The sequence below is a fragment of the Pempheris klunzingeri genome, chromosome 14 (genome assembly GCF_042242105.1).
Source record: "Pempheris klunzingeri isolate RE-2024b chromosome 14, fPemKlu1.hap1, whole genome shotgun sequence".
Classification (NCBI taxonomy): domain Eukaryota; kingdom Metazoa; phylum Chordata; class Actinopteri; order Acropomatiformes; family Pempheridae; genus Pempheris; species Pempheris klunzingeri.
In genome coordinates, this window is record NC_092025.1 from 5,619,783 (window position 1) to 5,636,268 (window position 16,486).

The following is a 16,486-nucleotide window of genomic DNA, read 5'->3' on the forward strand; positions in this document are numbered from 1 at the left end:
ACAACACTTGTGTCCAGAAAAATACAGACCTTTCATTCAGAGAATGAAATGGTCATGGTCATTACCAATGTTGGTGGGTATTTGTAGCTCCCGTATTATATTTAACTAATCACATTTATTAGTCACATATCATCAGCAGTGACCTTTGAGTCACCATTATCAAGCCTCAGAGATGGAAATGGTTGTGTTTTTAGCGCTCATATCAATATCAGAACAGAATTACATTGGACATTGGAATAAGAGTATAGAATGATCACACCGCCGATGTAAATTTAAAAAGAATGAAATTGGCGACTTAAATGACTGCTCTTACTCAAAGACTAGACGCATGTTGTGTTCCCTAACACCCCCTGAATATTTGATGCCAGTCATGATTAGAATAACACAGCTGAAAAATATAATCTGTGGTTTTGCTAACAAGTCAAAGCTTGAGAGAAGTGTCTGTTTTGAAAATGAATTAACTGCTTTTCCCTGCTCTGTGTTTTCATGCAAACAGGAGGACTTCACCCTTTTATGTGTGAAAATGCAGCTTCGTTTTTTGACTCGTGATACTTGCTGGATGCTGTTGTTACTACTTTACTGTTTTAAACAAGATTTGTTATTCTGAAACAACTCATTCTAAATAGCTGCAGAGGCTGTGAATAAAATGACTGTGAATTCAATGTTTAAAGTCAAAGCTGTAATACTTTTGAAGATTATTGAAGAATTTATTAAAATGTGTTCAAATGTCCTTTGGATGTACACTGATCATTTCATGTGCAGCTGCAAGAATTAACTCAACCCTTCCTAGAAGTCCCATGTAGTCATCAGGTTCCATCATTAGAGCCACTTGAGCTGAAGGTTTCCTCGGAATGAGCACAAACAAAACACTATCTGCAAAAGTGTTTATTTTACATTGTGCTGTTTAAGGATGTGCTACTAAATATCATCTACAAAGAAACCATCTGATTTAAGAACAATCTCACCCATCCACTTGAAGAAGCTTTGATTCTGACCCAAAGGATCCCATTTTAGAAGCATTTTCTGAACATGAATACTTTCATGTCCACAGAGTGAATGTGTACATGACTGCCCATTAATGACATCACTCATCATTTTTAGGTTTAATCTTGGCTACAGAGGATTGTCTACTTTGACTGACAGCTACCATCAGACTGCTGTATAGTTCAGGAACATCAGCATCACTCATATGCACATGTTAATTTCCATATCATCATTTATCAAAAATTGACAACCCCAGACAAGCATGCATGCATCACAACAAATGATGTGACTTGGCTGCGGAGTTACTAAATATGTCCACAGTTGGAGGAAACAAGATGCCGCCTCATAAAATGGACAGTGAGGGCCAAGTTATGAAATGTTTCAAATGTTGGCATCTTTTTATATTTCTCAGGAATGTCTGATCAGATATTTGATGTTGAGTTTTTGACCGTTTCAATACTCACATTTTGGTCAGTACCAAAAGATGACAGAGGTTCAATAGCCAGAATTACATAGAGATAACTGAGGGTGAACACTCTGTAATGTCTCCAGGTAAAGCTACACCACAAACAATGAGGCTGCAGCAAAAGTAAATCAATGATGAGGAGAACAGGCAGTGAAGGACAGACAGGTGACACCAAGGGCAAATATAGACTAGACACCAATGACCTTAAAGGGAGCAAAATTGTGATTTATATCACTTCTAGATCTGAACTGCACCTGCAACGAGCATCTGGACTGAAAATATGACTGACACAAACATCTGGTTGCCTGGTTGTATCTGGTCTGGCCTTGCCTCCAGGGCATGTGCAGGCAGATCCTTCAGTAAGCTCACCCTCCACAGTCCAAGTCCTGTTGGATGGGTGGAGGAACAGCCAAATCCAGCACACCCAGCACCCATCCTGTCAAAAGCCTCCAGCTGTTTAACATCTTCACTTGACAAGACGAACATGGCCTTTCCTGTCCAGCTCGACTAAAGAGAGGTGCTCGAGGACCTTCAGCTTGGCGTCGCTCACCTTCATCTTCAGCTGCTTCATCTTCTGCGTCGTAATGGAGCTGCAGAGCAAGAGCAGAAGAAGACAGGCACAGCTGGTTATCAGCTTTTTCCTTCTGAGGTAATAACAGCCTTCCATTTCATGTTGATGGTAAGCAAATCTACAGTGACCATTTTAAGAAGGAAGTCGGTGGTTCACCTGGTTTAATAGTATCTAGTAAGCATTAACTATTAAGACGTAGTTCATTAGAAAACTTAGACAGTACAAGTGTACAACACCCATTCAAGTAATATTTAGTAGATCTGATTAGAATTCTTCAAATTTTGGTTCATGCTGTTACAACATGAGAAAGCTCACGTCACTTCAGTCTTGTTTGATTAGGGAAAATTGGGAACCTGAACCATGAGAAGGCCTGGTGCAGTTGGCAAATACTTTCTGATTCTGATGGACAGAAGAGTCTGGTGTTGCTGGAGATACTTTTGTGCTGTTAAACCAGGTTCAGAGCCATTTTTCTCTGACCTGTTGTTCTTGCTGAGGTGCTGCTGCAGCTGCTGATAGAACTCGTTGAGGTCAGCCAGCCTGATGTTGGAGCGTAAGTTGAGAGGAACCGTATCCAACATGACTTCAGTCAGCTCGTCATACTCACAGCCTGTGGACACAGGGACAGAGACGTCAGCCTCACAGTTCAGCTCAGTCACCTAGAAGAGGAAAGTGTCAGCTGTTCAGGGACATTAAGGTACAGACAAATGCTTTTCAATTTACACCAAGAGGGCAGCAAAGGTCACCTAAGCTACAATGGAACTGATTTCCTCTCTTCCTTCTAATGGTATCTATCATGGTATCATGGACATGGTTAGGGATTCATATGTCCAGGTTTGAAATATGTCAGAGATTTGTGGCAAATGGAGGTTCATTTTAAAGCTTTAAAACAGCAACAGCAACATCTCTTTCCAGATGCAGATGTACATCTGAATACTCCACACAGACAGACACCTGGAAATCTGAACAGATGTTTGGATTTTTTTCAAATTTCATTGTTCTTGTGGACAAAGTGACCTGTCAAACTACAGTTCACACTCAAGGACTGACACAGATTGATTTCACAGCTGTGACAGACAGTCAGATAGACAGATAGAAAGATTTCTAATATAGTGATAGACTGTTTCTAAGCCTTGCATGGTCACCCTCCTGTCTGTATCTGTGATATGCTGCCTCCCTATGAGCTTGGTCCTCCAGCAGAGCCTGACTTACGGGTTCCAAAATGTCATCCTGTCACTAAAGATGGGCGGGCCTTTGCTGTTCATGCCCCTCAGCTGTGGAACTCCCTGTCTGCAAATCTCAGAGGCAAACTCCTCTTTTAAATCTCACTTTCACCCTCTGGCTTTTTCAAACAGGGGGTGTTGGGTGTACTTTTTTATGTTTTTTATATCTTGTGTTTTTGGACCTTATTCACTCTCATTATCTGTTTGTTCTTCTTTGTAAAACACTGTGTAACTTTGTGACACAGGCATCTCTGGAGTGTTCAGAGCAGAGCAGAAAGCTGAAGGTGACAGACTCACTCGGTGGCTGCTGTTGGCCAGACGCTTCTACAGGAGACGGCGTCTGAAAGACAAGATTCAACAACAGCAGAAATAATGAAGAACAGCCTGCAGTCATCAGTGTCGCAGCTGACTGGCAGGCAACTGAGTACACTCATATGACCTCCACTGATGTGTCACATCATACACTTACATGGTACATTAAGCTCACAGATGATTTATTCACATCTGTGATGTTAAGCAGTGTTGTGGAGCAGGCTTGAGGGCTCATATATGGATTTGTCTGTTGATTATTGATTAGGCACAGTGCTGGTTTGCTCATGTTAATCCTCATGACGCTCATGGTTCACACATGATACCGACTTCAACAGCCAATGTCTTCTACTGGAAGTCAGACCTTTTTACTTGTTTTGCTAAAGGTTGTTTGTTTTTCAAAACTCACAGAAACCGAAGGAACAAATACACATACATGTTAAAATGTGATTTATATAAGACACTGAATTTCAAAATAAAAGCCAGTATTTAAATTAAAGTTCATCTCAAACTGGTCTTGTAATACATTATCTCAACATGAATTTCCTTCCTCAACTGAGCTCCTTCACCACCATAGACTGGCTCAATGTGTGATCAGGAACATGTTGCGCATTCCTAGAACAGAGTATTCCTGGTAAGTGAAACTTTTGCATAGTGAGGAAGCAGCATCTTTTAAGGACTGTTGTTATTTAGTGGTTCTCAGTAGTTTGCATCTAAACCCGTGGTTTAGTTTCTCTCCTACCTATCTGATATGGCCTTCATCTAACAAACAGCCTAGTTGGTCTCTGATCTGTTGTGTTGATCTACCACTGATGCAAAACAAAGACGTACTGCTAATTAATCACATGATGAGCTTTCCACCAGCAAGGCAGCAATAAAAATGAGGGTATCTGGCCTCTGGTGGTTCTTACCTCTGTCGTGGTCCCACTGACGACGAAACCCAGGAGCTCTGCTGAGTCCTGCACTGACTCTGTCAGCGGCTGAACCTGCACAGTGTTAACAATGATACAGTCAATGGTTTTTAACCAGAACTGCAGTTTATTTGTGTATAATGAAATGCAACATGTTTTTCTGTTATATACTTTTTATTTATCATGATTGTTTAACATTTGGGGGTTTTAGTTCTGAGGTAGAATCTCTAACTCGAATATCGATTATTTGAATATTTGTTAAATTATAAAACAGCGAATAGTTGATACGACTAGCACGTACGATGAAGCCAGGTCTCTAAAGATGAGGCAAAGATGTGGGCTCTAACAACATTTTTCGTTGCTTAGGCAGCCTGAGTACCATTTCATCCAGCTGATCATCCTGTGACCAAACATCAGCTAGAAGCAGCCTTAGGTACTAGCCGGGTTAGCTCAGCTCTGATCCCGGCTCTCTCTCTTCTCGTCCTGGGGAGATCATATTGACATTCTCTATTCTCTCAGCCACTGATGGAATGTGAGACTAGATTGAATTTCCATTGTTGTAAAATTTGGCACTTTGTCTGTGACAGAGTTCACAGGTAACCCAAATATGACAAGAAAGGCATCTGGTGTTATTGCTGTACCATAACCTTTCATATATAACTGATTTTAAGAGACCATAAGGAATGCAGCTTGGAGCTTAGCCACAATTGATGAGCCAGCGTACTTGTATCTAGTTTGCAGCTGTTGCACAGGGTGGACACATTGGAATATATGGCATGGAGCCTTGATTTTTAGTTTAGTACCTAGCTGTTACTGCCATGTGGTGCAGCCTAAGTCAACTGTAAGACACAATCCTTGACTGTTACTGCCTTACATTTTAGTAAGTGCATTTTAACATTTTCGTTGGCAAACTTATTTTGTGTAAACCTGAGTTTACCTTCATTGCCCCCAGTTTGCTATTCCCACCAGATGCACTAGATAGCTCCTCCCCCTCACCCTTCAGAGCAAAGTAACTGTAGAACAGGAAGTAGAAGCTCTGAAAATACAAAATGCTTATCTCCTGCATGAGGTTCAGACAGCCAATAAGAAAGCCCTGCATGATTTAGAAGACCTGCAGGGTAAAAACAGAGGATTTTTGCAGTCTTAAGGCATGTCAGTATGGGATGAGACTGAGCACCTGAGCAAAAAGCGGCAGAGGCAAGCAAAGGATGAGCAGGGCCAGAGTGTGCCTCTATATTGGACTACAACGGTGCTTGTTCTCGAGGGACAGACTACTGTGCCAAGCATCACAGGCAAAAGGCATAATGCTATAGCAGTAAGTTTGGTTACCGCTGCTTGCAGCTTTAATGTTGTTTTTGCTTTTTGTCTTGCTGGTTGGTCTACATGACTTTTGGAGTGACATGGTTGCATGTATGTAAGTGTCATGTGACCCCTACCAAATCCTTTTTTGTAGATCCTATCAATGTCATGTAATCACAGACAGAATACAGAATTCTGCTGCCTGGTAAATGACGTGACTTTCCTTTAATTCCTATTTGCTCACATATTGTAGCCTATGTTTTCAAATCAAAAGCAGGTGACATGAATCAAAACTCTGGAGATGGTTGCCTATATAAGGTATTGGACATGTTCTGAGCAAGAGGCAGGGGCAATACCATCCTTACATTTCTTCTTAATCAGTAATGATTGTACAAATGAATAAAGAATCAGTCAGACCAAGTTCCACCTAATATCTGAGACTTATATCTGTTTTCTCATATACATGTCACCACCAGCACCATAATCCTATTTAAAGGTTATCAAACAAATGTCTGACATCCACAAAAGCTCTAGAATGGTTGGAACTCAGGTGGTGTTTGAACAGTGAGTCTACTGTTTGCGGGGTACCTCCACATTAGTAGTCTGTTGGAAGTGTTGGATCAGCTCCATGACACTGCTGAGGTTGTTTCTGATGGAGTCCATGGACTCTTTCTGTGCAGCTGCAATGTCTCTCAGCTGAGAGCACAAGGCTGTGTGCTTGGCCTTGATGGCCCTCAGGTTCTCCAGCATCACCGCAGGGTTCTCCTGAAGGTAAGGTGTCAATCATTAGCCTGTACACATTCCATGTTCAAGCATCCAGCCTCAATATCTTTTTGGCACAATTCACCTTGTGTATAGTTAACGTACGAAGTGATATTCAGCAACAGGAATAGGGGAAAATTAATGATTGGGTACAAAATATGTAATGTCTAATATTGGTCAAAATGAAAACGATCAAAATTTTAATTTAGGCGACATAATCATAATCCAGAAAACTAGACTTCTGCATCTCCTTTGCTTTCACGCTGTAGAATATCTAGCCCATAATGGAAGACTTTGGCTAATTACAGGTCCTGATTCAATAAAGATTCCTGCAGAAAAAGTTGCTAATCTAGTATTAGAACAACTGTCTACGCTGCAGAGACAACCAAAGACAGATATAGCAAACAGAGTCTAAAAGTGAGGCTAAGAATAAACGCAATAAAACAGGTTACTGACCATGATAAAACAGCAACGGTCAAATACTGACAGATAAATATTGTCCATCCAATAATTGATATCTTGCATCTAAACTACAGTAGCTGTTTAATGTCCTATAGACTACAGGTGGCGTTGATCCAGTCTTTTCTTGTGTGGTAATGTTGTGGGAGCGAAAACCCCCAACTTGGGCAAGTGTCAATGTTCTCCTTCCAGGTTCAAAGTTTCAAAAAACCAAAGAGCCAATCCTCCAATTAGGCACCGGGAGACTGAAGTCTACAACAAGCCCGAGACCTGAAGATCAAATCCTGAGCAGTTCTAACACACAATGCAAGGTCCCTTCTTTTATAGCCCAAAATCAGGAGAATGATCTCATCTGCCTGTCCCCCTGCATCTGCACCAAGCCAATTAGACAGGCCCGGGAAAGTCCCTCTGGGTATTCCCCCTGGGCAATTATTATTTCTTATCCTACAGCACACCCTGCTGACACCATTAGGTTCCAATTCCTTCTCAATATATTTTTTAAAACAAAGTATTCACTCCAATTTACACAATTAGATTCTGGTTTCTTCTTCTTTAAAAACAAAGTGTAAAATTATATATTTAAAACAAAGTGTAAAATTATATATTTGGTTACATTCGGGTTGCATTGTTTCATACTCGTCATTTGATCAACCTCATGTTATACTAAATCATTGTGTTACATATCTTGATCAGTTCATACTAGATTAACTAGATCATTTAGTTTTCACATCTTAATCAACACTAATCAATACATTATGTGATATCTCAGTATTTGAGACCAGAAAAAATGTGAAAGGTGAAATAACAGCTGTAATTGTTCAGTTCTCACCTCACCAGGACATCCATTCTCCGCAGTGCTGTTGATGAAGTCCAACTTAAGCCGTTTCTCAATGTATTCCAGGTCTGCCTCTGATTTCAGAAACTGCAAAGACACTCAGCTTTACACTTTGATCGTACATTGGCAGTGCAAAATAGTAAGGTAGTTTCAATGCAGGCATAGACCCGACTAGAGCCATTGATTTCAGTGCTGTTTGATGAGACTGGTAGCACAAAGGGTATTTGTAGAATTTGTGCAATACAAAGGTACGTGTATAGCTCCTTTCTAGTCTCTTCAACCACTCAAAGCACTGTAACACTACATTCACTCGTTCACACACCATTTGCATTTGCGATTATGTCCACTTGACTTGGTACAGTCTAAAACTGTACAAGTTCTCAGTACAGCCGATCTCTGCAGTTTTCAGATGCTTTGACAATACTATTGCACTGCTAGCTGTCTGATACAGTAGTGCAATGAAGTCAGAGCACCTGCCAACAGCTACTTCACAGTTTAGAAACATTTCCTTTGCCTGTAGCCATTTCTGGCCAATGCCCTTTTAACATTGCACTGCTTTTCTAGTGTGGTTACCAGTAGTACAATATAAAAGGGGCACTGGACAGACAGTGCTGTATCTCCTCATCACCTACAAAATTCACACTCACGCCTTTGTTCTTGTATTACTTTGTTTTATTTGGTATCTATTTTTTTTACTTTTTCTGCAACATCAACAACAGCTAGCCCTATCATAGAACTGAATGTTGGTGGACAAAACTTTCTCACCAAAATCAAAAAACAACAAAGAAATATTCATGGCTTGGATTACCTGTTGCAGTACCTGGAAAGCGAAAAGCAAACTAAAGATGCTGACAAACGCACATTGCAGAATTAAACAACTTAAACCAACACTGAGGTCATGAGAATAACTCTCTGCTCAGTGCCTTTCACCTAAAAAAGCTCAGTGCCTTGTACAATGTTAGCTTTCCCTGGAGCTCTCTCTCAGTGGCTGGAGATACAACATTAGTTAAAGCTGCAAGCAGTGGCAAGCAGGCCTTCATACCGCCACGCACGTCAGGGCATACCGCAGTCGTGTCTTGTCACTGGACGCTGACCTTTCTACATGTCTCTGAATTTCACGCTTCCTGTGCCTCCTATGTGGCGCGAGAGAACACCCACAAATCACGTCTTATATTCCAGTATATGAAGCGTTGACCACACCATGAAAATGATGAATCAAATGATGATCGCCACAGAAGGCTAGCATCCTGTTGCCGGTAGGTGGCATGATGACTGTGGCCACTAATTGACTTTTATCAAACATATGAAATTTGGGGCACATTGGACAATGTGGATTGAAGTGGATCTGATTAACCCCCCTGAATTTATTCGTCAATTTACGACCCCTGTAGAAAATATACCAAAATGGCACACTTCATTCAAAATGGTCAACTTTCTGTTGGGTTTAGGTCATGGCACCCAGAGACCTGTCTATGCCCAGAGAAAGTCTGGGCATAGACCATTGCTTAACTCATCCTGCATCTTACCACATGTCACATTTGTACTGGTCCCTGCTGGACTCTCCACTACACTAAAGACTGGACCCTGAGAAGATGACTAGAGTGACACTCCATCACTAATATACAAGAGACTGCATGAACACCAGACACTGACAACACCTGTCTGTTAAGTAAGAGATAATGCCCAATGAGGTGTCCATAATCACAAATTAATGGACTCTGCTGTGCATCAGACAGTTCTCTGTCTCTACGTTGCCGATTAATTCCTGATAATGGACACCTCGAAGGGCATTATCCTGTTTATACCATGGTCATTTGCCAAAGAAAAGATCATTTATATTTTCATGAGTTTTGCAACCAAAATCTAATGTTTCCCATGTAATGCCTGACTAATACATGGATCAATCATTACCATCCCATGAGGTTCTTGTATAATGGAAACGTTGTTCACTCCTCCAGTAAATAGGACGGATCATAGCTATGATCGCTCAGCTCATAGATCCCCTTGGCTCAGCTGTTAGCCTGAAAGCTAAGGTTATGCTAGCAAGATTCAACGTAAATACACTGTGGACCGTTAACAGTCAGTGACAAAATAAAAGAAGTTCCACCCCTAAGGTCTGTGGTCTGAGATCTTGACATTTTATTCTATACCATAAAATACAGTAAACACCATATTCATGAATTTTGAAACTTTTATGCATCTTAAAAAAGGCAGTTTGTAAGTTTGTACAATAACCTATCATTAGATTTTTTTCCTTCTGACCAATGAGTAGTACTCATTTCTGAGGATTATCATGCTAAACAAAGCATCGTGAACTTTGTTTCTTAGTGAGCTGATTTTTTGCAATAAATCAAAATCTAATGGAAAATCCCATGAGCTTTTTGTCCAGTGAACCAGGGTGATGCTTCCAGGTTAGCCACCAAAAACACCTCACCCTCTATTAAATGTGTCTTCATTAACTTACTGCATCATGGTAGAACGGTGTGCATCAACATCATACTCAAAGCTGGACGTTATTTCATTTTGTCACAGTGTCTTCATCTTCATCAAGTCAGTATTAAGTGTGGATTTCGGACATGGCAAGAGAGATGCTGTTGAAAGCTCAGGTCAATTATAGTAAAGGGACCCTGAATTAAGATTATTATGGCTGTAACTGTCTTCATAGGCTGACAACTCACTCCAGACACAATGCTATTTACTGCGTTTACAAGGAAGTCATTTCAGGATTATCTGCACTATTTTATCATTGTGGAAGAATACTTCATATTTGAGTTACACTGACAATGACCCCTACTCTGTGTCCAGCTGTGCGGACTGACTGACTGACTGACTGCTGTCCTGACGTTGAACTTACTTAAACACTTGAGAAAATGGAACAGCAGCCATGTATCTCGGAGACAGTAGAGAGCAGCTTTTGACAGCATTCGGCTGAACTAAGCTCGGGCTGATTACAATACCCTCTGCTCTCATTGGGAATAGTTCTAAAGTCAGGCGGAGAGTTCTGAGCGAGGCTGTAATGTTCGGTGTCTTAACGGTCCACAGAAAGGCCCGCTGAATGGCGCAACGGAGTTTGAACTGCTTCTTAATACAAAGGAAGAACCGTGACCTGGCCGCTCTCACTGCAGTCCGGATCCTGTCTAAAGTACTCTTCGACGGTTACTGAGCTGCTCATCTTCTAACCGTTCAGCGAGGACGAGCGATTTCAGGACATGAATATGACGGAAAATGCAATTATCTCCCACTGCTTACCATCGCTTCCAGCTTTTCCACTGTTGTCTCCATGTTGAATAGTTTACAGCCTGATGCGGGCCCTGTGATTGGCCAGCTGTCAGGAATAGAGAACGCTGATTGGGCAGCTGCGTGAGAGGGGAGCTCCTGTGTGTGCGCCATATTGCTGCCCGTCTCTTCTTACGGAAGGGCTGCATTAAAAACAGAAAAAACCTATCTTTATTTTCGAAGTACATTCTATCACCAAACAGCCGTCACGCAGGAGTACACAGTATAGGAAACTTCGTGTTTAAGATCAATGTCATCCATGATATCGTCTAATTTCTGATGGAAAACACTTGTTTTTAGCTTAATTAACATGTGGCATGCTACTTCTGGATTCTTCTTGCACATTCTAATATAACTATCCGTTGACCTACCCAACCATTTAACAAAGGAATTTCATGGACAGCAGTCACTGGAAAACTTCATTGAGATTTGCACAATATCAAAATGATAACATGATTACAACCAGCTGTGTGCCATTTCATAGCATGTTTCTTAAAATAGTAAACTTACCCTCAACTTGCATCCAGACCTGAGTAAACCTCATGCCACAAGCACAGGCAAGAGTTGGAAATGTGTACTTGAACAACAGTTCCACAGATCAGCTGTAATATTTTATGACTGCCAGATTGTAACCCCCTCATTCCCTAACTTTACATCTTTCCTTGCACCTACACGTATCAGTACACACTCTACTGTTAAATTATACTGTCAAGTGGGCAGAATTACACTGCATGGTGTTATCTAAAGTGAACTCCAAACAGAAAGGTTCTGTAGTGTCCTTGCCAACACTTACAAGCTGTAACATGTTGTAATGAAACATAACTTTAGAGCAGGTCCAGACCAAACTCTTTCATTAAGAGAGACCCAATGATTCAAGTATTCAAATTTAGGACTCCCCACATGAGCAAGCATCAGGCGACAATGGCAAGAAAAAACTCCCCTGTTGTCGATTCCATATTTATGTGTTTGCGGTCTTAAACAAACATGTACTATGTACCATAAGTTGTAGATGTTTGCTGGCTAAATGTCATGGCTCAACCGAAAATACCAGTCCATGAATGATTCAGGGGGCCGCGCTATCTCAAGCATGTCTGTAAAAAGAGCAGGTTTGCTGCTGTCACAGAAGTGTCATCAGAGCCCTGCTCCTTCAGTATCTAAGCTGTGATCTAAACCACAATCCTGAAAAAGTGCAGCTCAATCAGACAACAATAATCCATGTGCTGTACTGATATGTTTTAGTTCATTTCATCTTTGCTTTGGTTCTGTGCATATCTGCTGATGAATTCAAGCAATGTTGGCAGACGTCTGGCAAGTTGTTGATCATGGTTGGTGCTTTAACCTCTAGGATAGAAGGAAGCCCCAAAAGGACATGAAAAACTATTGAAACTTTTCAGTTTCAATGTATGCTTTTCACTACCATGCATTCAAATGTTCCCACGCGCCTTCTTTCTGTCCAAATTAAAATATAAGTTCTAACATTTAACCCATTCATTAGTGCACCATTAGACACTCGTATACAGCCAGTGTAAAAGAAGGCTGCATTCTACATCGGCCTACACTTTCCCTTTATGCACATTACAGTTGTTGTTGTTGTTGTTGTTCTTCTTCTTCTTCTACTACTTCTTCTTCTTCTTCTTCTTTTTATGACAGTGGCAACCAACATTTAAGGTGCAATACCGCCACCTACTGTGTTGGAGTGTGGACAAGAGTTGATTATCCCCTTATCATAGATAGATAGATAGATAGATAGTTAGATCTACAGTTTCACTGCCCATAATCCCTGTGTGCTGCTATCCACATAAATGTTATAAAAAATTTCACACTTTACATATGTATAGAATTTCATATATGTCATCAACCAAATCTTGCCTGCTGCACAATGTTAATGACTGTAATGACATTAAAGCAGAACATGAATCTGTAAAAAGAATAAACTTCTCAATCTGTAACTTTTGTATCCACTGCAATGCTGTTGGAATTGCCATAATCTCACCTGTGAATACAGACAAATGATCTAACGTCCTTATGTAGCAGATCCTTGTATCCATCAGTATATACTGGGACATCTGTTCGATATGATGTTTCTAACCTATCTTCAACCAAGAGGGCAATATTTCCAAAATCTTTAAGCACCTGCATTTTCTCAAGAACAAAAAAAAATTGATTGACACTGAGAGAAACAGCCAGGCTGGTGTTACTGACAGTGGTTTTGCAGGGGTGTATCTCTTCTGACTTAATGTCTTGCTTCTAGCCAGTTCCTCACCGCTCCATGCAAATCACTACTGTTTGGCCCTTTCCCTCTCTCCCAACATGGGAGAAGTGCCTTTGAAGTTGGATGGTGATCTTCAGAATGCTCTTGAAGATTTACCCAGTGGTTGATCATTAACTGTTTGCTTCTCATATGTAGCTGCGTTTCACTACCTCAGCCTGGGGAGCAGACATAGGAGTCGATGTCAATTTAAAAGCATCTTTATCTGTGCACCAACACCTCTTTTTGACACATAACAAGGTCCATAGTTCCTCTACCCCCCTAAATCCACTCCAAGGATGTGATTGCTTTCTATGTAAAATGCTTATCTCTCTAATCATTTTTTTTCCATTGGCCTGTAATTCATTGGATTTGATAGGTCCTTTCCTGGTTCTATAATGGAACGATCACTGCTTCTTTTCAACCAATTAGCAATTGTCCCACTTCCTATACTTTATCATAAAAATCGAGCAGCTTCATAGATGCTAAAACACCTAAGTCATTTAACATTACATAACAAATTTCATCCTTCCCCTCATCATTTCTTCCAAAGTAAATGGAGCATCCAATGTAACTGTAGAAATCATCTTTCCTATCCAGTTTAACAGGGTGAGCTGATGTAGCCCTTTCTCTCTTACCCTCTTCAGTCAAGTTATCACAACTATGCATTTGAGGAACTGTGTTTGCTAAGATCTCCACCTTTTCATCAGCTACTGCTATGCTGTGCAGTAACGTCCCCACAGTCCAGCGCCCTGTTGCTATCCATCCTTCGGTTTGTCTTAACCTACTCAAATCTAATTTCCTACAAGGACTGTAATATTAAATACTACTTACATTTCTCTTTTCATTAGTTCACATCCCTCATTAAGAGGACACAAATGTACAATCACAGGGGAGAGGCAGGAGTAAGGCTGGCTGGTTGACAGACAGCACAGGACTAGTGGCAGTGGATAGTGTACTGGTGGGAAAAGCTGGTAGGTGCTGGCTGGAGGATGAGCAGAGGGATATGTGCAGGAGGGTGGGGATTGGGAGCGGGAAGCTCCAGCAGGGTCCATAACACTGTGATCACCACCACCATCTCTGCTCTTCATTACTGCAAACAATCACCATATTTCAATCTTTCAAAATTTTACCCAAGTGTATATCCCCAATCTGGTTTCTCAAAATGGTTAGCAGCTCTACTGGACCCACTGAAGATATTCCCCTCTCATCAAATCTTAGAATGATCTTACACTTCCAGTCCTCCTTTCTCTTCCATTCCTCCCCCATAACTTCCACTATTCCAGATCTTCTACTCCATACTTGTCTGCACCTTATAGATGTTGGTGCCTCCACCATCTCAAATTGGTGGAGATGGCATGTTTCTTTGTTTTGAAGATGGCTCCTTTTTTGGCTCCTCAATCTCCCAGACTCCTCGGTGGTTCACACCTGAGTACACAGCATTGACAGGTTTCCTCCTCCAGAACACTGCACAACAAGGACAAGGCCCCCCTATTAACTTAGGAACCACAACCTTTTTCCAACCTAGCTCATCAAACTCCATCTAAGAAAGCAGCCCAGCAAAGGACCACTTTCTACAGGAAAGTTTACAGGGCATGGCATAGCATACCTGTTTAACCTTGTTAACGTACATGTATGGATTTGCTTTAATCTTATTCAGTGTATATGACTGTTGCGATGTTTCAGTTATTGTTTCGCCCCACTGCTAAGCTGATATGAGTTCTCCACGCAGACACAGTGTCTTACATTCAAACTAACTATCCTCTTTCCTTTTTCCCACACCCTCACATACACACCTACTTTGAACTGGCCTTAAACACACACATGGATTACAGCCATCACAGGGCCTGTACCTTTGTTTCCATCTCAAGGCTCATTCAAGATGAGCTGTGCCACACCTGTAAAGTGGACGAGAACAGTCATTAAATGACAGTACCTTTACATACATGTAAAGGTACTGTCATTTATAAATGATACAATCCATAAATTTAAGAAATTGAAAAAAATGAATTATCAGTCATATCATTCTTACATTTCCATACAGGCTGCACACAGCAGGGATGAAAAGCAAAAAGCTTTCTTCTAATCTTTTTTTTATATATATATGTATGCGAGTGTGTGTGTGTGTGTCCATACATATATATAAGTATATATACACTACTCACAAAAAGTTAGGGATATTCGGCTTTCGGGTGAAATTTCAGGATGAACCTAAAATGCATTCTAACCTTTCCAGGTGAACTTAATGTGACCTTCTCTAAACCTTTGAATGCACATGTCCAACTGTTCAGGGTTTCAGTACTTTTTGCACAAGTTGATTAACAGCAAAATTCACAACAGGTTTGATCCATGAATCGACCAAAACATTTCCTGCTTCAGTTAGAATTGGTATTTAAACAGTCCTCCTCATCATGCTGTTCACATTCTGACATCATGAGACCAAGACGACACCTAACAATTGATCAGCAGCACCTCGCCATTGCGAGGCTTCAAACAGGAAGTCCTCAGATGGAAGTTTTCACTGAGCTTAGAGGGTCACAGAGTGTCATCAGGAGGTTGTAACAGTGATACAGAGACTGGAAGAGTCACAGAAAGGAGAGGAGTGGACGTCCTTTGGCCACATCCCAATTTATTGAGACACTGAACATTTTTTGTTGTGGTATACCCACCACTGTTGTTAGATTTTCTTTCAATAAATTGTTTAAAATGAAGAAATTACCATTGCATGCTTCTACTTAAATGCCCTACTTTCATGATATAATATCACTGTCACATTAACTTTTTACATTTTCCATAAATTTCACCTGAAAGTTGAATATCCCTAGCTTTTTGTGAGTAGTGTATGTATATTCATACATATATACAGCTCTGGAAAAAAATTAAGAGACCACTGCAAAATTATCAGTTTATCTGATTTTACTATTTATAGGTATGTGTTTGAGTAAAATTAACATTTTTGTTTTATTCTATAAACTACTGACATTTCTCCCAAATTCCAAATAAAAATATTGTTATTTAGAGCATTTATTTGCAGAAAATGACAAATGGTCAAAATAACAAAAAAACGATGCAGTGTTTTCAGACCTCAAATAATGCAAAGAAAACAAGTTCATATTAATTTTCAAACAACACAATACTAATGTTTT

The 16,486-nt window shown here is 40.5% G+C and overlaps 1 protein-coding gene across 1 annotated transcript; it reads right to left on the minus strand.

The window, feature by feature from the left end:
• Positions 1-737: 737 nt before the first annotated feature.
• Positions 738-11,107, minus strand: ska2 (spindle and kinetochore associated complex subunit 2). Its single transcript, XM_070844062.1, has 7 exons — positions 11,066-11,107; positions 7,811-7,903; positions 6,349-6,525; positions 4,462-4,536; positions 3,539-3,581; positions 2,499-2,628; positions 738-2,040 (listed from the first exon to the last, which is right to left on the minus strand). The coding sequence occupies exons 1-7, from the start codon at positions 11,096-11,098 to the stop codon at positions 1,917-1,919; spliced, it is 675 nt and encodes a 224-aa protein (XP_070700163.1). The 5' UTR covers positions 11,099-11,107; the 3' UTR covers positions 738-1,916.
• Positions 11,108-16,486: the final 5,379 nt, after the last annotated feature.